The sequence below is a fragment of the Pagrus major genome, chromosome 17, assembly GCF_040436345.1.
Source record: "Pagrus major chromosome 17, Pma_NU_1.0".
In the NCBI taxonomy this organism is placed as follows: Eukaryota; Metazoa; Chordata; class Actinopteri; order Spariformes; family Sparidae; genus Pagrus; species Pagrus major.
Window position 1 is genome coordinate 20,965,823 of NC_133231.1, and position 22,111 is coordinate 20,987,933.

The following is a 22,111-nucleotide window of genomic DNA, read 5'->3' on the forward strand; positions in this document are numbered from 1 at the left end:
CCTAATGACGGGAGATAACCTGCTTTCTTTACCGATTTTCTCCCACCCGCCCTCCCCCACATACACACACATCCCTGCCTCGCCCGCTACCTCCTTTTCCTCCCTCGTTCATCGATTACCGTGAGAGTCGGGGCCCGGCCCGCCCGCCCTACAGATGTAAACACACACAGCGCTCGTGTTGTGGTTTAGTTACCGTTCGACCGCTCTTCGTGTGCGGGCCGTGGTTAATCAGTGGGATCCAGCGGTTTTCGACTGGTTTCCGCGGCTTTCTATGATGACTGCGGATCAGATCTGATGGATTTACCATCTGACCTATGACCTCTCATCTCCAAAATATGATCTCTCATAAGTCTCATTTGTGAAGTCAAGGTGGACATCCTCGACTAGTGAAAGGCCCCGATCCATATTCTATCTGATCCTCTTTTTCCAAACAGTTTTTTATCTAGTGTTATTGGAACATTGGCCCAACCAAATGATGCTGTCACTGCTAGAAGAGTCCAAGTCAATTTTATTTATTTGAAATCAGACATTTCTCTCAGAATGCTTTATAATCTGGACACCTCCATCCGAGGAAAACCTCCACAAAACAAACCTTTAACAGGAAAGAGAAGGAGAAACAGCAACATCTCGTCCTGGATGGACAGACGTGCAATAAGTGTTGTATATGCAGAGTAAACAAAAGCAGCAGTATTAGAATTACAATATGGAGAAACAGAATGACAATATTGAATTGAATTTATTAGGTAAATATGAAGTGTAATAAGTTAAAGAGTTTCAAGAAAAATGTAAAAGAGTGAAGACTGGAGCGAAGAAGCGAATGTACACAGTCGGACCCAGTGCAGCATTCATATTCTGTCTCTACATATGAAATCCTGAGTGTTTAATAATGCATCCACCCATCCAGGCAACAAGGCAGGTTATAGGCCTGCAGGTTATTGTACTCTGTGTGTATCTGTTTGTGCAGGTGCGTGCACGCTCTCGCGTGTGTGTGTGTGTGTCTTCTCTACTATGAATCAGACGTGTAGCATCAGGCTGAAGTCTCTGATGTATACTCTATCACTGAGCTCAATCTGGAGCTGCACGTAAACCACACAAGCAATATCAATGACAATATATATATACAGTATATGTATCCAATGTTTACACAAATATCTCATATCCACTCACATCTGCTGCGACTGATAGCCGAGGCAATGCCGCGGTGTTTCTGTTTGGTCTTTACCACAAGAGGAGTAAGTGAGATGGAGCTGGAAAAGGGAAGAAACCGTTTCAATCACGATGTCGGTCCTACATAAAATGATCCGCTGTAAGGTGGGAAAACAAAAGATAGCAAGAGCAAATCATTTGTGTTGGATTTATGAATATGTTTGTGCAATCGGTGAGTTATCTGTGTGACTGCATGTGAATGTGCGTGTGTTGTGTGCGCGTGCATGTGCCCATCTGAGACCACTGGAGAGAGTCTGGAGGCTAGGCTCAGGTTTACACGTGTGTGATCAGACTAAGCAGGGCTTAAAAGGGCCAGCAGCGGGATGGAGAAGAGAAAAGAAGGGTGGAGGGAGGTGAAGTAGGGGGGTTATATTGTCCTGGAGGAGGTTTTTAGGGGGGGACGGGAGACAGCAGGGATCCTCCTCATCCCCTGGGAGTTGAACCTACAACCCCCTAACCTTCCTCTAGCCCTCTGGTCATGGACTTGAACCCTGTAACCCCCTGATGGACAATCTGTTCTTCTCCCCAGCCTCACTGCAGCGCTGTGCATGCCATTAACGGATAAATAGGCTGTCTGTGCATGCGTGTGTGTGTGGTGTGTGTGTGTATGTGTGTGTGTGTGTGTGTGTGTGTGTGTGTGTGTGTGTGTGTGTGTGTGTGTCTTCCATGTATGAGTCAAGTGTTTGGTCAGTTGGCCGTGGCTTTGACGTTGGGTCTTGCCCCTTTTTGTTTAATGCTTGTCAAACAGGAGAGTGAAAAAAGAAGCCTGAAGCGCAGTGATTTGTTTTATTTAACTCCCTGATATTTGTCTTTCTGTTATAGAAGCTTTTTTATTTTATTTTTTGCACATTGAAATAATTAGTATTAGTATTCTGTGTGATCCATGTGTGCTCTTCCTGTCTCTTGTGTATCACAGCTCTCCCAGTGTCCCTTTAAGTAGGACAGAAGCAGGTTTATGCATGTTCAAACCTGGCTCATTCTTCACCTGTCAACAAAATCATTCTCACCTGGGGAAAAAAAATGGAGAGACAGTAGGGAGGAGGACAGGACAGCGAGAGGGTAAAAGAAGACGACCGGAGCTGATATATTTTTCTTTTGGCCATTTTTTTTGCTCTCCTTTATTTCTCTATTTCTTCCCTTGTTTGTGTTTGTGGGCTCTGCTTATCAGATCCCAGCTCCATTCAGGGCCTCAGTCAGAGGAAGAAGCCAGACGCCTCCATCTCTCTTTCATTCAATCTCTCTGTCTCTCTCTTGCTTTCCTCGTGCTCTCCCTCTCCTAACCTTTGAGAATAAGAGCCTTGAATTTGAATTTCAGAGCGAGCTAGCGAGCAAGAGGAGGGTTTGGAGGAAGGAGGAGGAGGAGGAGGGGTGGTGGAGCAGGAGAGAGAAGGAGGGGAAGGCTTGAGGGGGGTGGTTGCTGGAGCCGCGGTCGTTGAGAAAGGGCCTGCTCAGCGCGTCCCCCGGCCTCCCCCCTCAAAGGGGCCCCGATCGATACAAACTCGGAGCAATAAAGCTTTCCCCCTGTCATCTCTGCAGAATACAAAGCAGAATAGAGAGAGGGAGAGAGAAAGAGAGGGAGAGAGAGAAAAAGAGAGGGAGAGAGAGGTGAAAAGCTGTTCCGCTAGCCAGACCAATTTCCTAACCCCCCACCTCCTCCTCCTCGCTCCCCCAACACACCATCACCACCACCTCTATCACCCCCTTTCCTTACCTCCTTCTTTTTATCTATCGCTCTTTCACCTCTTCCCCCAAATGCACAATATATCCCCCTGACTGTATGGCTGAACAGCTATCTCTCCATAATAAATACAGCATGAATAAAGTATACAATAGATTCCCCGTTTCCCCAACTATCTGAAAGAAAGGTAGAAAGGGGGAGACGAGGGAGAAAAAAGTGGCAAAAATGGTGTTGTGAAGGGGAGTAAAACAACCAGGGAGAAGGATGGATGGAAAACAGGAGGAAGGATAGTTATATCTGGGGATGAAGTGTGTGAGTGTGTGTGGATGCAGGGGGGAGAGAGGGGATGTGAGAGGAGGGAGGGACAAGGGGGGGAGAGGGATTTCACCCAGAGAAAGATGGATGTAGCGATACAGGTAGAGAGGAGGTGGAGGAATATTGATGAGGAGGAGGAGGTGGAGGAAGAGGCAAAATGTGTGGGGATGTGTGAGGGAGCGAGCGGGGGAGAAAAGAGAGGGAGAGGTGAGGGGGTCAAACAGCAATCCCTTGAATTGAGAGCCAATTACTGTAATTGTAATCTGGATTCAAAGCATAGAGACACAGCAGTGACAGGCTCACACAGCGCACAAAACAGACAAAAGACAGTTTGCGTGTTTGTGTGTGTGTGTGTGTGTGTGTGTGTGTGTGTGTGTGTGTGTGTGTGCGTGTGCGTGTGTGCGCATCTCTACATGCTGTGTTGATTGTTCAGTGAAAGTGCAGATGTGCATGCATCGTGTGTGTGTGTGTGTGTGTGTGTGTGTGTGTGTGTGTGTGTGTGTGTGTGTGTGTGTATGAGTCCTTGTCTCCATTCTTCTCAACTGAATGGCAGTGCAGGAGTCAGCCTGCCAATCAACTATTGTACTCTTGTCAATTTAATAATATTTCTGAGCGCTGACCTCCACAGCGCTACAGCCATCGCTCTATATGTGTGTGTGTGTGTGTGTACGTGTGTGTGTGTTCCTATATATTTCTTATGTCTCTCCCTCTTTCACCTCAGTCTAACCCCCACCCCTCCCTCCCCCCCTCTATCTCCCTCCCCCGGTCCCTGTCTCTCATTCTCTCCTTTATTAGAAGAAGATAGTGCGAATCCTTCATCTCTCCTCCACTAATTCTCTCCGTTATTGTCCCTCCGTTCGGCCCCTCCGTCTCTCTGCACTCCTTCACTTGTGTCCTCCTTTTCTTTTCTCGCCGTGATCTATATTGCTTGGTGGGTTGTTTTTTTTTTCGCCTCCTTCCTGTCCTTTCTCCTTATGCCTTAGCTTTCTCCCATTCTTTCTTTTCACTGTATCGGCTCACACCGATGTCACATCCCTATCTTTCCTGCCCTCTTTTCTCCCTCGGACTTCATCCCTCCATCACCTTATCTCAACTTCCTCTCTCTCACCTTCTTTTCCTTTCCACCCCGCTGATGTTCCCCAACTCTTCCTGCCTCGTTTTCGACATTGTCCCTTTTTGCTTTTTCATCATCATAGGCTCATTTTGTCAACTCTATATCCCCCTCTCATTCCTCACACTCCCTCCCTCCCTCCTTCCTTCCTTCCTTCCTTCCTCATCCCTCTCTCCCTCCCTCCACCCTGTTCGTTCCCTGGGGAGGTCAGTAATAATGGTAGTGATGGAGTGAGAGAGGGAGGTGCGATTATTGTCTTGTCGGGAGTCAGAGGAATCGATCGGCCCAGAAATATGAGGCGCGAGAAAGAGCCGCTGTGTCAGATACAATAACCACCCGCTCCCGGGGGCTTACACACATAGATACACACACACGCACACACATTTAGACACAAACCCGTATTCGACACGAACATACACATTTATTTGGTTCGACGCAAGTCCAGACACTGACACGCACGCACATTCCTACCATCTTTCTTTTTCATTAACGCAATGCACACACATGCCTCTTCTTCTTCGGTGGTGGAGGAGAGCGGCGAGGCAGCCCAATCATCTACATGCTTTGATCTGAGATAAAGCGCAGAAGTAGATCTGTTCTGATCATTCTTCATGCACAGATAAAGGGCAAGGCGAGGAGAATCGCTCACACACCTTTCACTCACGTAGCTATAAACAGACATAAACACACACATAACACGCGCACGCCGCACACACGCTCACACTGAGACCTTTCACTGCTGTTGCCTGGCAACGTGGCCGAGTGTCCAATCCGAGCGGAGAACAGTGGCCAGTGATGTCACAGCTGCTGCTGACCAGCAGGTCTGAGAGAGAAAGAGAGGCAGAGGAGGAGAGGAGAAAGTTTAAATTGGAGGAAGAAAACGGGGGGAAGGTCGTGAAAAAAGAGTGGGATGATGATGAGAGGGTTTGAAGGAGGAAGAGGAAGAGCAGGTGAAGAATGGGCCGAAGTGAAAGAGGGGACGGGTGGGCGGAAAGCGCGCAGAAAGACCACTAAAGTACTCCCATTTTTTTGTATTCTAATTGGCTGGATATGAAGGCTAGTTTCATGAACAGCCTGCTTTGTCAGTGTAAGTGAACAGTTTAGTCCTAAGTGGCCTCAATGCTCCTCGAGCCAGCGATGAAGGCCACTTCCTCTCGGTTGTCCCTCCACTCTTGTGCCAGAAGAAGAAATAGAAGAAGAAGAAGAAGAAGAAGAGGTTGTGATAGGAGCGAAGAAAAAGATTTGAGCTTCAACCTTGGCAGCGCCGTGGGAGAGAGCGGTGTCTGTCTAGACAAGCCCGGCTCCCTATGGGCTGCCGAGATGATATAGAGAGGAGGGGAACGGTGTGAGAGAGAGAGAGAGGATGGAGGGGCGGAGGGGGCCAGAGGAAAAGGAGCGATTGAGAGGTATTAGGACAGGAGAGGGATAGGTGTTGTAAAGGTGTAGGCGGCATGTATGTGTGTGTGTGTGAGATGGCGCAGGTCCCATGATAGCCAACAGTGTGAGTGTGTTTTAGCCCCTGCTGCTTCTCATACAAAACCTCAACCTCTGTAGTCTCCACACTGTTAGACCCACTGTTTATAATCCTGCGACTCCTCATGGGGCTACACCTGCACACACTCACACACATCTATACACTAGACTGGATTTTAAATCTCTCACCTTGCAGAATAGAGTCTTGCTGTTGGACTGCGACATAGGACTTGGTGGGTCCATCACTGAGCCTCGCTTTTGTCCCCCTCTATAAGAAGAGGAATATGATGGATTATATGAATTAGAGCCTGTGTGTGCTCCAGGCCCGAGGCTGCACTAGATATAGGAGGACCGAGCCGCGGAGGGAAGCTGAACTGGTTTGGAGACCTCAGAATTGTCCCTGCGATGACCCATTATACACACAATCTCCTCCCACCTGCCTCACCCCAAGCTAACATCCTTTCTCTCTCACCTTTTTCCCTTCTCTTTTTTATTCCCTTCCTTTACTGTTTTCTCCCTCTTCCCCCAATCCCCCCTCCCTGCCTCTCCCTCTCTCTCTGACAGTGGAGTGATTGATGGCGCTCTAGAGGCCCCAGCCTCCCCCCATCCTCCTCCCAGGGGTCCCACTATCAGATTGTGTGTGTGTATATAAATGTGCGTATGTGTTGGTGTGTTTATTATCTCACTGACATAACTTCTGCTGGTGACCAAAACACACTAATTATAGCTCATATTCCCTATTTAAGACAATCAATACAACACTATTTTTTAATTTTTTTAAATATATTAAACTTTTCCATAATATCACAATTAATATCTCATGTTGAATTGAGACCATTTGCCGTCAGCCCAGTATCATCTAAGTGCTGCTCGGTCTGACCTCCTTGGAGCAGGAAGGCCCCCCATGGCCATGAACTGTACACACACACAGAGCACACTTAGCCACCTATTGTAGCTACCCAAACAAGTATGCACACACAGACACACACGGACAAAAGCACACAGTGTGGTAGTTACGTGGGTAGATTGGAGTTTGAACAAAGGTCACGGCCAAAGCCGGGCTGCCCAGACGACCTCTGACCTGGAGAAACGCCCCCTTCCCAACACGCAGTCTGTCACCTTCCTCGGACGGGCCTGGCCGATGAGTTCACTCACACACAAACATCCCCGAATACACTCTCGATCGCGGCTGATTACTTACAGGTCGACAATCAAATCTGTGCGTTCAGGCTGTGATGAAGGCCAGAACATCAATAATAAAGAATAATAATTGGTTATTATTAGGGGTGTAAATCACCAGTTTCAGCACGATACAATATTATCTCAATTCTTTGAACAATGATCACAAAGTCTACCTCAATACGATTATGAATCGATTTGATTCAGGGGCCTGCGATCGATATGAAACTATACCATCTGTACATGAAAAACATTGGTTGCAGATGAAGTTGCCACCACTTTTTTTCCTGCTTTTGACCATAAAAACACCAACACATAAATAATTATAAATATTTGTAAGCGATAATGTGCAGAAAGATTTACTTTAAACTAACACACACAAAACATGGTTTAGCAACAGTCAACAAGAGTGTAAAATTTGGCTCACAGGGACAAAGCAATTTTTTAAAAAAGGGGTATTTTAAAAATGATGATATGGATCGATGTTTTCACTTTGCATCAATCACATTGGATCGTTGATCATTGAATTGCTATATCGCTCCGAATCATTGGATTGTTACACATCTAGTGATTATGAGGAATTGTCGGTGGGTTTCCAACCTGCAGGTGTCGGATTGTGATATTTTGTTTTATTAGCACTACAATAAAAGAAAGAACTGGGGAAGCAAATCCTGCTCAGGCTGTGACTAATGATTACAGTATTTTATAGATGAATCAATAAGTCAATTGTCTAAAAAATGTCATAAAACCCCAGCAGAGTCCAAGGTGGCTTTCTCAAATTTTTTGTTTTATTAGATCATTGGGCCAAGACCCAAAAACATTCAGTTTACTGTTATATTTGACAAAGAAAAGTAGAAAATGTAAATGTTTGAGAGGTTTTGAATTCAGTATTTTTGCTTGAAACATGACCACAATGATCAACCGATTATCAGAAATTATGCCAGTTAAAGGTGTGCAATGTAGTTTTGGGGAATAATTGACTGATTCATTTTTTTTATGCCTTCACAAACTAAATAAACAAACTCTCTTTGTCTTCATGACTGAATAAACAAACTGACCTTAAAGGACAGCACAGTTTCATACTGTTTTACTGTTTATATTTGGCGGACCCTGCCACCTTTCTAGCTTCAAACAGTGTTCTGGGGATTATTTTCCTCTGAGAACAGCATGTTTATTCAGTTGTGGAAGAGATGTATATTTCCGAGTTTGTAATCGTACTTCATTAATATTGTAAATATTAAAATTCTGAGTTTGAATTTCTTCAAACTACAAAGTGCCCCCTTTAATTTTATTTTGGTAGACTAATCATTAATCAACAAATGAATTCAGCTCTAAATCCAGCTATTTACTTCAAAATATTGTGCATTTTCTGAGTTTGTAGGAAAGCTCTGTACCCATCTCACCAAAGTTTGTACACTGATATTTTCTTCATGGTAAATATATATAATTTAACATGTCAGAACATCAGTATTTTGTATGTATGTGAGGACAGATTTAAAAAACCTCTAGCACAGTGCCGTATGCACTTGAGAGTGAGCGTCTATCCACCAGCAGTACATTGGGCTGTTGTAAATCACCACATAAAGTATTTATAAGGTTAAACTTGGGAACTCTGCTGCCGTTAGCTTTTGAATTAGTGAACTCAGACCAAGGGAGAAGGAGAAGGAGAGGGAGGGGGGGTGATCAGTGGTCCGCCTGGTCTCCTCATCGGTAGATGGACCTGTGTGGTGATCAGGATTAGAGAATCAAGAGTGCCACCTTGTGGTCAGCTTGGGTTACAATCAGAGCGGCACATCCACACTCTCAGATGTGAAAATCTAGAAAGTATTTCTGCTGAAACGTGCTGTTCTGCTTCCTCAAGATTCAAATTTTCACTTATTTAGCAGGTTCTGAGGGTGTTAATCCTAGTGGGTGGCACTGATAGTGGGTCATATCTAGTTTATCTGCAATGTTCCACTTTCATGCCACATCTACCCGCCACATGTGGCAATTTGTGACTTTCTGTGGTGTATCACTGTGTGCAGCCCACAGTGTGAGGTGGTCAGTGGTACAGTGAGTGATGTGACTGGGTTTTTCCTTCCGATCGGGCTGGAGTGGAGCTGTGGCTGGCAGGTGAGGATGTCTCACATCTTCTCTTGTTGGTGTCGACCTCCCTCGACAGACCACCTCACACCCACTGATGTCCTCGCTAACAACAACCCCGCAGTCACAGACACAGATATAACAGGACAAAACAAGGCTACAAGAGCTTGTTAAAATCTCTAAGAGTTGAGGAGAAGCTCTGATCAGATGAGTTGTAGAAGACTTTAGAGGTCATGTGTGGTGCAAATGTATCATACGCTCTTTCAGAATGTCAAGCTTGCTGTTTTTCTCTTGCGTGCGTGAATGAGTGAGTGAGTGAGTGTCTGTTTCCAGCCGCGCCATCACTTTCCGTCGGCAGCCATCATCCCCCTCTTTTTCTTTTTCACCTCGTCTATCTCTTCTATCTCCTCGCTCACTCACTCACTCTCCCACTCTTTAACCTCTTGCGTGTCCCCCTTTCTTTTTTTGTCTTCTCTTTTTTTTGTCTTATATTTTCTCTCCTCTGTGTCGAGTTCCTATTCTTTTGAGGCTTACTTCCTGTTGTGTTGCAGGATGTGGGGAGGAGGTGGGGCTTTGGGGGTGTGGCTGTCATGTGCGAGAGGAGAGAGAGAGAGAGAGAGAATGGAGGGAGGGAGGGAGGGAGAGTGATTCTCTCAACCATATGATTTAATACACTCCTCCTTTTTGGTTAGAGAGACGGAGAGAGGGAGAGTGAGAGTTTTTCTTTTTAACGTAGCGTGCGCACACACACTCTCACACACAGACACAGATATGACCAAGACAGCAGCAATAGCAGCAAAGGACTTCTCCAGTATGTGGTTGCCAGGTGAGTGACTGTCTGTGCAGCCCTGTCTTTGCTGGCCCTCATTTACCAAGACCAATTAAGCTTTGCGTGAGGGAGAGGGCACTGTTTGTGTGTATGTGTGTGTGTGTGTGTGTGTGTGTGTGTGTGTGTGTGTGTGTGTGTGTGTGTGTGAGAGAGAGAGAGAGAGAGAGAGTGTGTTCGAGAGAACTGTGTCGGCACTGTTGATTAATGCCACTGGGTCTAACAAGCTCGGCTAATTAGAGAACATCAAAGAGTGAAAGGGGGTGCGAAGAGAAAGATGTGGATGGATGGAGGGATGATGGATGGAGGGACGGATGGATGGAGGGGTGGACGTCTGTCGCAGGCAGAGGGAAAGGTCAGACACCTCGCCAGCCCATAGAATGCCTCACTGTGTGTGTGTGTTTATCCTGAGTACTAAATGCTAAGAAGGAGAGTACAGTAAAAAAAGTTTTTTAAGGATATTTTGTGGATGTTTTTCATTTGTGACGATAGCGCAGCTTTTCTTTAAATTGTTTGTGTTCAATTTACAGATATTTAGGCTTCTATGTTTTCTCCCTGTGCAACTTTGAAACCGGTGTTAACTTTCTGTGTGTGGGTGTGTGTGCGTTTGTGTGTGTGTGTGTGTGTGTGTGTGTGTGTGTGTGTGTGTGTGTGTGTGTGTGTGTGTATTGGACGTGTCGGGGTCACACTGAATATTGCTTAATCAGATCTTAATTTGCGTTGTTTAATTCAAGACACATTTTCAGAGCACTCAAATACAGAGACACTTCTTTGAAAAATAAGACAGATCACCAAAAAGAGGAAATGCCTAAAATAATTGTCATTCTCAGTAAAATGATATGAAAACAAAGCATACACTCTTCACCTGGGGCCTGGTTTAAGCGGTCACCTCAGGGTGAGAGGGGTGACAGACGCAGTCACAGTTGACCGACGGCAACTCTCAGAGAAAAGTACAGCAGCCAGCTGTCAGCTGACTCACAGATTACCAGAAATAAATGTTTTAAATGTCAATTAGCTCATAATTTGTGATGTGATTTCTGAAAAGTTGACAAGTGTCTTTTTGACAATCTTTGTTTATCGAGGAGTGATTCATGATTCATGGGTTAGAAAATCACTGACTCACTTCCTAACCTGTTGTGGTCACTGCTGCGACCTTCGCTAAGTTGCTCGGACCAGAGTGACACATCTTCAGCCCCAAACTGCAGCGAAGAAGAAAACACCACAGTGTAAATAAAACAAAGGTTCATGTTAGTGCCAGAAAACTGTCATAAAAAATGTATAATTAGTTTTCCAGTTTGTACATTTATTGTTAGATTTTACTATCTGAGTCATGTTAATTTTGACTAAGCAGTTTAAAAGTTTTGCTAATTTATACTTGAATTATAAATGAATTAATAGGAAATGTAATTGTGGCTTTCCCCCAAATTTTAATTATTGGTACGGTTCATAGAGTCGTCTTGCCTCCTGCATTTATAACCCTACTCATCTGCTCACAGTGCATTTCTTGACATAATTCTGTATTAAGTTTAAACTGTCAGGGGGGCTGCATTTCCCTCTATTTACAAGGGGTTTAATTAGCTCATTTTAAGTCATTAGCTGATAAAACAGCCAACAATGTCACAGCCTTGATGGTCAGCTGCTGCTGCTGTGACATCTCAGGTTTTTTCCCTATATTCTTAAATTAAATTCTTAAATTCTTATTTTTATGTTCAGCTCCTCGTCTCCTCAAATTTTGAACAAAACTAATTTCTTCGCCCTCATCCAGACGTGCTGAAGCTGCTGACTCTTTGACGCTCAGATTTAGATGGAAAATATTTCTTGTTAGCTTTTGAAATCCGTCGTTAGAAGACGTGATGACTCCAGTTCCCAGACACCCCCCTTGGTGCTGGGGTTGTGTCCTGAATCAGGAAGTGGGGTGATGGGTTCTGATAGTGATGGTGGTGGGGGGGTGTTCAGGATGGTTGCAGCGGAGTTTCAGCTCAGCCAGAATACCCAGAGGAGAATAACAGAAACAGTCCACACTGAGCACGGACACTGTTGTTCCTCGTTCTTTTTTATTGCATCATTTATTCATGACACAGGATTATACAGCATTAAGTTTGGTCTGTTTAAGAAACAGTGAGTGTGGTGTAGCTGTCTGGTCTCAGTAGGTTAAAGATAAACCCAGAGCTTTGCTGTAAGATTAGCATACGCTGTAACAGCTTAATGAAGGACGAAAAGGACATAGTGATTTAAACTCGTAGTTGGAAAAATGCTTCTCCTGTAAATTAAGTTTTTATACAAAGATGAGCAAGAGGTGCTGCTACTGTCTCTCAAACTTGTTCAGACAAATTCACTTATTGTAGAAGTAGACAACTACTGCTTGTGTGTGCAACAATGTGTAGTAAAAGTGAGAGAGGTTTTAAAAGATAAAGTGAAAGAGTGAGAGAAAGAGAGAGAGAGAACCCAGGCTAATATTAATAGCCTCGCTGACAGTAAGTGTTGGGTTTAGCACTCTGCGTTCAACCCGGTACAAGGGGAAGTCGGGAGGGGAAGTGAGAAAAAAGACACGGCATCTTGATATACTGTCCCACCACTGTATTACTGACCACATTATCCACCATGCTACTGTCTGTAGGCCATTTTGGACCATGAATCAATACACACCTTCCCCGGGTGTCCCGCGAGCATGCAGTGCAGTACTTTGGGAACTACACATTACGGCTGTTTTATGAGCTGGCCAATCATTTTATATGGTGGATTTGGCTTTGGTGTTGTACACTGCACATATTGATGATTTCTGATGCTACAACTCAGCCGCATTATTTCTGTTTTGCATGTTTGAAATGTGTGCATCTTGAGCGGAAAACGTTACACATTGGTGCAAATTCCGTGGTTTTTATAACCAGAAATTGAGCAACACTGGACACTTGTCCTATAGCTAAAACCGGACCCCTGTAATGCTGGAATAACCACCAATTGACCCTAATAATAGATTAACCAGATGTTACGTCCTCATCCTGGTTGGTGACCGAATTAACTTTTTTGCAGAAGTCCGTTTATTTAAGGGAAATCCTGCGGTCAGTCTGTGTGTGTTCCCTGACCCCAGGTTATAACCAGTGTGGCAGCAGACTGGAGCTTTTCTAGCTGATCGCCACTTCCCCCTTCCTCTCAAGAAACTGCATGTACCAAAGTCCGCTGTTCTCACATCTGATTCACTGATACACATGTGTTTCTCCCGCTTTTGAATGTGCGTTCAGCAAGGGAGTGGTTCGTTTTTTATCTGTAAGGTCTCGTCTTTTATAATGACTGCAGTGGATTTATGGTTTTGTTGTTTAAAAGTGGCATCAGGTCAGTGGTGGTCAGTGGAGCAGGTGTGTCATCTTCTCCATGTGTCACTGCTGCCCCCCAATGGTGAAAACCATGCTTGACCAGTTGCGGAAAAGTCCAGTAAGAGTACTTTCTGTGTCTGGTGAATCAACTTGATAAAAGGTGCAGTAATAAGCTGATGGGAACATGAAATGATTTGCCTTGGTGACATGAGAAAAAAACAGGACTAAGAGAGGAGAGATGAAGGGGAGAGGAGGGGGTGAGAGGGGAGAGAGAAAAAGGAGGAGGGAGACTGAGAGTTTATTATGCAGGTGGCAGATATAATTAGTTGGTCGTTGGGCAGATTTGCATGTTTTCACAAAAGGGAAGTAGCTCTGCGTGTCTGCATGTGTGTGTGTGTGTGTGTGTGTGTGTGTGAGGGAAGAGAGAGAGAGAACGAAAGAGAAAAAAAGGTTTCAAATGGACACAACAAAAAGTTGTCTTACAGTTTGTGGTTACAGACAAATAAAAAATCTTGTAACACAAGCGGGTGATTAACAAAACAAAACTACACGCACACACAGGTATATAAACATGCTCACAACCACACACACACATACGCGCGCACACACACACACACACGCACACACATATTCCCTCTTTCTCATCTTTCCTTCGCTCTCTGCTGCCACTCCTTTTGTAACAAACGGTATTAAAGACTTGAATTTCTTGTGTTCCTCCCTTCACTGCCGTTGCCATAGGGACTGTCCCATTGCAGTACCAACCAGGAAGTGATGTGGTCTTGTAGTGAATGACACACAACATGAGACATTGCTCCCACGTAAACACCTTTTCTAATTTAAGAACAAGCAAATACCTTGAGGCAACCCACTCTTATGTTCAACCGCTAATTGGAAAGAATGAATGAATGTGGGCTCAATGCTACTTGTGAATGATTCAGCCACAGTGTTTGTTGTACAGTGTGTGTAGGCATGGAGTCTGTGACCTGAAAAACACTCAACCCTGACCTATCTGAGATCGACACCCTGGCTGTCCTCTTTCTCCTTTTTCGTCATCGAGATTCTGATCATCTGCTTCGTAAATGTCTGATATTCTGCTTCTGTCTGCACTTCTTCTCTGACACAGATTTAAGAGTCAAGCACGCTGACTTGTTTATCTTATCTGTCTTCCTTTGACAGATATCAGGATGTCAAAGCCAGTAGAGGTGGAGAAAGTCGGGGCTGACTCACCACTGGAGGGCACAGGTAAGATGTGCATGTTAGATACACGTATGCATTGTGTAGAAATGGCTGTACATGCGTGACACTGTTAATGTCAGTTTTCTGTGCGTTTGTGCTCTCACGTGTGATCAATTTCTCACTTTTTCCTTTCCCTCCTACGCAGATTCAGAGCGGAATGGACCTGAATCAAATCACCAGGTACATCTGACTCCTGTCATTATTACGTTCATCTTCCGACGCGATCACCTACATGATTGATGTACTGAGACAGATAACAGTGACAGTTTGAAGGGCTGATTATTTCCATCATCAATTAATATGTCGATTCTATTTTCACGTATTTCTTTCGTCCATATGATGTCGGAAAATAACTGACATGAGACTTAAATCATTTAGTCTCAAGTAAGTCTCAAGTCAAGTCCCTTCCCCTCCCAAGGATTCTGCAGTCTTATTGTCTTATCTTATGCAGTTTTTGATCTTTATAAAGAGAAAATACTGGGTATCAGTACCCGTCTAATAATGATATTATTGACCAATTTTTGTAACCAGTTTAAAAAGTATGACAGTGAAATGTATTGTTTTATAACTGATGATCAGTGAAACAAATCATTTTACCATGGCTTATTTGTTTCTTAATTTTCCTCAGTAAAAATATTTCTTCCCCATTGCTTTTAAAGCAGTGAAATACTGGCAGCCAGACAAAAAAAACTTTTTTTAAACTTAACTTAAAACATCAAACGAACACTGACAAGTCATCATGTGTGAAGTCAAGTCCCAAGTCGTTAACTTCCAAGTCCAAGTTGGGTCTCAAGTCAAGTTACATATCATCAAAACAGTAACTGAAGTCGACCCAAATCCAAGTCACAATGACTGAAGTCCACATCTCTGGAAAGTAATACAAAATGTGCATCACAGCTTCTCAGGAGACATGTTGAGGTGCTTGTTTTGTTCAAAAACAGTGCAAAATCCAAAAATATTAAATCAGCAATGAAATAAAAAAAAAGAGAAAAGCAGCAAATCCTCACATTTAAACAATTGGAAGTGAGCAGTGAGTGTTTAAACTAAAAACTAAAGCAACTGTTACATCAATATTTGTATGAAGAAAGAATATAGAAACCAGTCAAATCAGATTTTAACTACACGATTAACGTGTCCAAACAAATTCATGATTTTTTATGATCTCTTTTTTTGTTAAATTTCCCTTAAAATACGATCGGGGAGGTGGAGAGAGTCTGTAATCATAACTTTAAAGAAAAGTGTACAGAAAGAACAATTACGCTCAATTACGAGTTAAAAGGCAATCAGATGAACAAAAGATGCACGAGGCCTTACATCTTGCTGGATTATTTGGACCATATTGTCATATGTGTATTATTAACACAATGTCAATATTTAGATTTTTAACATCAGGATTATCCTGACACCCCAGAAACAACAAAACTTTATGCATTTAAAGTCATGTTTTGCAGCAATTTCTCACATGAAGTTGTGTCTTCTTCTCCTCCTGTAGGCTCAGTCAATGAAAGTCAATCCCTTTCCCCTTTCACCAGCCCTGAGCAGCAAGGTGAGTGTGTGTGTGTGTGTGTTGTGTGTGTGTGAGTTCAAGTTACTGAGCTGCCTGTGCATGTCTGTGCGTATGTCTGGCCCTATGTTTGTGCATCTTTTGTGTTTTAACGTCACACAATAGGTTTTATTGACAGTATAGCTGCCTCAGCTCTTTGTTCATCGCCGTGCGTTCAGTTTCTCTTTTGTCACGCTCAACGTTGAGGTTCGTAATGTGTCGACCCCACCCCCACCCCCACCCCCCACCTTGAATGTAAACAGAAATTCAGTGAGAGTATGATGGCACTCACCCTTCACAAAGCACATTCAGAAGTGCAATAAATCTATGATACTACAACTCAGCCACCAAAAGGTGAAATTGGCCCTAATTTGCATACCACATGGGATATGCAAATCAGTGCGCTGGAAGAGTCCCCACTTGCCCGTTCAAACATGCCCGATCCTGGAACAAAAGTTCATCCCTTTTTGTAAGAAAGAGAGACAGACTAGTGGGCTCTCATTCCCTGAGACAGAGTGGAGAAACATTTGTGATCAGCTTACGTGTGACTGATGATGAGCATTGTCTGAAATTTTACATACAATTTTAATAATCAACGCTGCCTGTCGTATTGTTAAGTAGCCAGGTAAGCTTATGTAGTTGTTCTCACTTTTTGTATTTATGTGTATAGATTTAAATGTCTTAAATTTTCTTATTTAAAGTTTTTTTTCCTACTTACCTGTATATATAGTTTTTTAACAGCAAAAGTTACATTTATTCTGCTCATGTTTTGTTGCCAAAGCTACTTTGAATTGATTTAAATTGAACTGAGATAGTTGTTGGCCTTTCTGATTAATGCTAAGTTCTAAGAAATGCAGCTCCCTGTCTTATATTTTTGATATTTGCTCTCTTTTTCAATTATTGAGGCCTGCTTTTTACAGAATTCATGTTTTGTTTTTTTTATCTAGTGTTCATCTACATTAACCGCTCTGTTTTTTTTGTCTTGGACACACAGACTAAAATGGAGGAGTGTGGTGAGATGTCCCCGGCCCTTCCTCTCTCACACGGCCCGACCCCCTCACAGACGGCCCTGCAACACACACAGCTCATGCTGACCGGCTCCCAACTAGCAGGGGTGAGACGGATTTACAACTTACGCACACAGACAGACAGACTTCGCTTTGCTTTTACTCTGCTTGCTTCTCTTGTGCTGCTTTTTGAACACTTTCTTTCCTTCTTTGTCTCCCTCTGTCCATTTCCTTCTTTTCTGCTCTGTCTCAATTTCTTCCCCTCCTCTCTTCTCTTTGCCTCTTTGCCAGTTGACAGCTCTGTTGCCAGCCCAGCAGCAGTTGTTGCTGCAGCAGGCTCAGGCGCAGCTCCTGGCTGCAGCTGTGCAGCAGTCCAGCGCAGCCCACGCCGCTCACGCTGCCCACGCAGCTGCCCAAGCCAATCAGCAAGCTCAGGCAGCCGCAGCAGCAAATCAGCAAGCCCAGCAGCAGCAGCAGCAGGCGGGACAGACAGGGCAGCAGGCCCAGTCGCAGTCCCAGGGACAGGGACAGAGCACACAGGAACAGACAGCCCAAAGTGTCCCTGTCCCACCTCCTCCTCCACAGCTCACCCTCTCCCAGCCAATCCAGCTCACCGCCCAGGTACTGACTGCCAATCAAAGCCACTTCCTGATGGGCGGCTTGATTGAGGAACCAGCCATGGAACAATTCGTGTTGCGTGTCTACTGTATATTTCATGATTCACAGTTTCCACCTTGCATGACTGCACACACTTTCCATTATGTTTTCTTTTATGTTACACAATAACAAAGTTTTTCCTCCTACTCCATCCTCACCTCAGCTGTAGATACATGACATACTGACACATTTTTGCATGACTGAGCCCTTAATCAATTCTTAGAAATGATTATTCTCTCTCTCTGATCTGTCCATTCTCTCTCGATTTCACAGGACATCCAGCAGTTGCTGCAGCTTCAGTCGTTGGTGCTGGTGCCCGGCCACTCGCTCCCGTCTCCGGCCCAGTTCCTCCTCCCACAGCCACAGCAGGGCCAGCAAGGTGAGCAGGCCTCTTACTGGAATAGTTGTAAATGTTCAAATGAAATCTTTTTTTGTCATGATTATAGTTTATAATGTGATTGTTTTTCTCCTCAGGACTCCTATCGACACCAAATCTTATTTCGCTACCTCAGCAAAACCAAGGGAGCCTGCTGTCTGCTCCGACTAGAATGGGACTCCAAGCACAGGTATGAGGAAACTCTCAAGTGTTAGTCAGCGGAAAAGGAAAACTCAGCCTCTGCACCGGTGATAAACAAAAGCTCTCTTTCCCTCTCGGTCTCACTTTCATTCCTCTGACGTCACACCTGCTGCAGCGAGATAAGAGTGTGGAGATGAGCGGTGGTGGAGGCATGACCACGGTGCCCTCAGTGACCTCTCACCCCGAGGAGCCCAGTGACCTGGAGGAGCTGGAACAGTTCGCCCGCACTTTCAAACAGAGACGCATCAAACTGGGCTTCACACAGGTAGGGAGAGACACCTACAGTGGTGTGTGTGAATGTGCAGGTTATTTCACAGCTGAATGTTTCATGTTCCCACTTGTCTAAAACTGTATTTCCTTCTGTTATCTCTCCACCAGGGAGATGTTGGCCTGGCCATGGGGAAGCTGTATGGCAATGACTTCAGTCAGACCACAATCTCCCGCTTTGAAGCCCTCAACCTGAGCTTTAAGAACATGTGCAAGCTGAAGCCACTGCTGGAGAAGTGGCTCAATGATGCAGGTGAGCTCTCACAAAATAACAGTACTTTACGTTCTGACTATCATCTGTTTAAAGTACATGCTTGTATGACTCTGTATGTTTGTTCTCCTTCATCAGAGACCATGTCTATAGACAGCACCCTGCCCAGCCCCAGCTCCCTGACCTCGCCCTCCATGGGCTTCGACGGGCTTCCTGGACGCCGCAGGAAGAAGAGAACCAGCATCGAGACGAATGTACGTGTGGCCCTGGAACGCGCATTCATGACGGTAAGATTATTGTTTCATTGAGAAATTTGAAAAAGCCAATTAAAGAGTATTATCCACTCTTAGTTTATTCATATGTTTTTCTTGGATTGATTTTTTTCCTGGCACCAACATAAAACAAGTGTGACTGTGACTCATTTAATAATACCTGATCTCAACCTGAATCTTGATGATGCTTTTATAGAGTTGGTATGTGTAAATAAAGATCAGTGTGTTTTTTTCTCACCACAATATTACAGTTATTGTGTAAGAGCAAATTTTGTTAGGACCACAAAAGATTTTAAATCATCATCTTAATACCTGCCCAGACGACCTGCAAACAACTAACACAACTTTAGACTTTAAAATTGTGTGCAGCAGCTTCGCCAAAGTTCAGTTTCATGTGCAGGTGATATGCCGATCCTTCCTGTTGCGTACTCTGAAAGACAGATATAGTATAAAGAGTGAGAAAGTCCAAGTATGGCGGGCATTGGGGTGGATGGACGGGACCAAACAAACACAGGACTTTCACCCATGAGACTGCCGTTTATGTCCCTCTGAAACCAAAGGACATTGTTGACTTCTTTCAACTTAAGTCTGGAAGTTAACAGATGTAAACCTAAGTTACTGTATGTATGTTACAAAAGGTAACTTATTACACAAAGCATCATATTTACCTAAACTTCCTGAGTAAGTTTGTTGCCTTACCTTACCAAATTTTGTATCACCTCACACAGATGATTTATGTCTTGTTGCTCTTTAAGTTTAGCATCATGTGTCTGACATGTAGCACAGCTGAAACGACCTGACTTCCCGTCTTCCTCCCTTCCTGCAGAACCAGAAGCCTACCTCAGAAGAGATCCTGCTGATCGCCGAGCAGCTCAACATGGAGAAGGAGGTGATCCGGGTCTGGTTCTGCAACCGCCGGCAGAAAGAGAAACGCATCAATCCCAGCAGTGCCACCCCTCCCCTGCCCAGCCAGCCCCCCACTGCCCCACCTACGCACAAACCGCCCTGCTACAGCCCTCACATGGTAAATATCCAACCCAGACACAAATGCATTGCAGCCCTCGCAGTATATTTCCTGTGTGTATTTTAATGAATAGTTGATAATAAAACTTGTTTTTCAGCTTTCTGTCCCTCTGTCTCTTTGCCAGATGTCCAGCCAGCTGTCGCAGGCCGTGACCAGTCTCAACAGCACAACAGTGACCACCATGTCCCCCATCTGCCCCCTGACTTCCAGCCTCACCTCCACCCACCCCTCCCTCAGCTCCGCACCCTCCCCGGTGACTCCTCCTCCTCCTCCCCGCAGCACGGCCAGCCCAGCCACTCCCAGCCACAGCACACTCAACCTTAACACAGGGTAAGAGGCCACGAGACGTTCACAGTACAGCACCTGGGATTTACCAATACCAGTACTTCATAGTGGTTCTGGTCAGGGCGTCATTTCACCTAAATTATTTTAAAAATCATATTTTCCAAATACCTTTAAAAATATCCAGACTTTCATATAGTTTTATTGTTTTATTTGGCCATGTTTTAAGATATCTGTCTCTAAATTGGGTCAGTGTGCTTCTGAAACCCTGTTCCCCCACGTTTTTCTGACCGTGGAACGTGGCCAACAATTTTCTTAACTTTCTTACACTATCCAACATTCACACCCACTTCATGCAGCGACTGGCCAGGGAAGAAAGTTGGCAGGATTTGAATTTTCCCTTAAGCCCTATTTTCGACAACCATGTCTGCCACCTTTCATGTGTACAAACAAGTGCAGCAACATGACTGCTTCAGGGCGAGGCTGTCTGAAAATGTGCCGCTTTTTCCCCGTTTTTAAACAATTACTGTCTGCCATCAAATGTGGCCGTTCAGAACGACTATAAACACATTAGCCTTGTTCTTTTCGAACAATATAACCCTGAGATTTCTGCCTCCACCCCAACACAGTGAAGGTGAATGGAATTTTGTTTGTGATTTGACATTTAAGAGCAAGCTTTTCTCAGTTTTTCTAATTATGTTTTTTCACAGTCTTAAGTTTCATGACAAACTGCGACTTTCTCAAGCTTTAAAAGTATCTTTTAAATTGACAAACATCAAATGTGTAATTCAAGGCCCAATTCAAGCAGGATCAAAATATTTTCTGTCTCTCGCCGTTCACTGCTATACATATTTTTTCTGAAATAAGATCCCTGATGGTCCACACTTTACTTCTCTATAGCACTTTTAAATTTGGGTGAACTGACCCTTTTTGTGTTACAGCTGTGGCTGGTTTCCTTTTGAGTTATCACTCCAATCTGAACCATTAATATTGATTAAAGCCTCACTGTTTCCACTCAATAACTGTAGGCAAACACATTTAAACACACACAACCACACATTTCCATAAACACACTCACCATGAATGCTACACTGCACCATGCTCGGTTCACCTGCAGTTTGTAGTTAAATGATTGATTCACACACACCCAGTGATTGTTTGCGCTCACACACACACGCACACACACTGATACTCCAACACCCCATTGGGCGCCACCACTGCTTCCCCTGTGCAGCAGTGCTTTATAACCCTGTGTGTGTTTGTGTGTGTGGTTCTTGTGTTTTCAGCTTATGGCGTATGGGTAAAAAGAACGGTGACGTGTCTAACTACATTACCGATTTTGCTGCAAACTTGAGGTGAATACGACATGCCGATACACTCACAGCACAATACACGTTCACTTTAACATAAATGGATAGTTATTTTGGTGTTGTATAACATTTTCTCAGACGTTTCTTTCCGCATTTCTAACCTCTTGTTTACAGCCGACTGTCAGCTAACTACTGCCACTACTTTATATGTGCAGGGCTGAATTTGCCCTCTGCTTGTCCTTGCTGCTAAACCTGCTTTTTTTCTCACCTTTTCTCCTCTGCCTGTCTGTGGTCGTATATATGCTTGCACATGTATGTGTGTGTGTATGTGTGTGTGACACAACAGGAACACTGTGATGGGAGTTAACACAGGGATGAGCCAAGCCCTCCTAGGTAACAATCCCCTGGCCACTATCCAAGGTGTGTGTGTGTGAGAGAAAGAGACACTGAAATGGGTTTATTATTAAAAGAAGAAGACACAAAACTGATAACTGATAAGCAGAATATCATTTAGAGGTCAAGACTAACATTTCTAGAAGAATCT

General features: G+C 44.2%; 1 protein-coding gene across 1 annotated transcript in view; it reads left to right on the forward strand.

Moving 5' to 3' along the window:
* Positions 1–22,111, forward strand: part of pou2f2b (POU class 2 homeobox 2b) — a 38,669-nt gene that overhangs the window by 14,341 nt on the left and 2,217 nt on the right. The window contains exons 2-14 of the mRNA XM_073485676.1: positions 14,358–14,423; positions 14,563–14,597; positions 15,910–15,963; positions 16,955–17,074; positions 17,259–17,588; positions 17,898–18,003; positions 18,099–18,190; positions 18,317–18,466; positions 18,580–18,721; positions 18,818–18,966; positions 19,778–19,975; positions 20,100–20,305; positions 21,914–21,987. Coding sequence (XP_073341777.1) covers positions 14,358–14,423; positions 14,563–14,597; positions 15,910–15,963; positions 16,955–17,074; positions 17,259–17,588; positions 17,898–18,003; positions 18,099–18,190; positions 18,317–18,466; positions 18,580–18,721; positions 18,818–18,966; positions 19,778–19,975; positions 20,100–20,305; positions 21,914–21,987 — 1,722 coding nt within the window. The remainder of the gene's footprint in view (positions 1–14,357; positions 14,424–14,562; positions 14,598–15,909; positions 15,964–16,954; positions 17,075–17,258; positions 17,589–17,897; positions 18,004–18,098; positions 18,191–18,316; positions 18,467–18,579; positions 18,722–18,817; positions 18,967–19,777; positions 19,976–20,099; positions 20,306–21,913; positions 21,988–22,111) is intronic.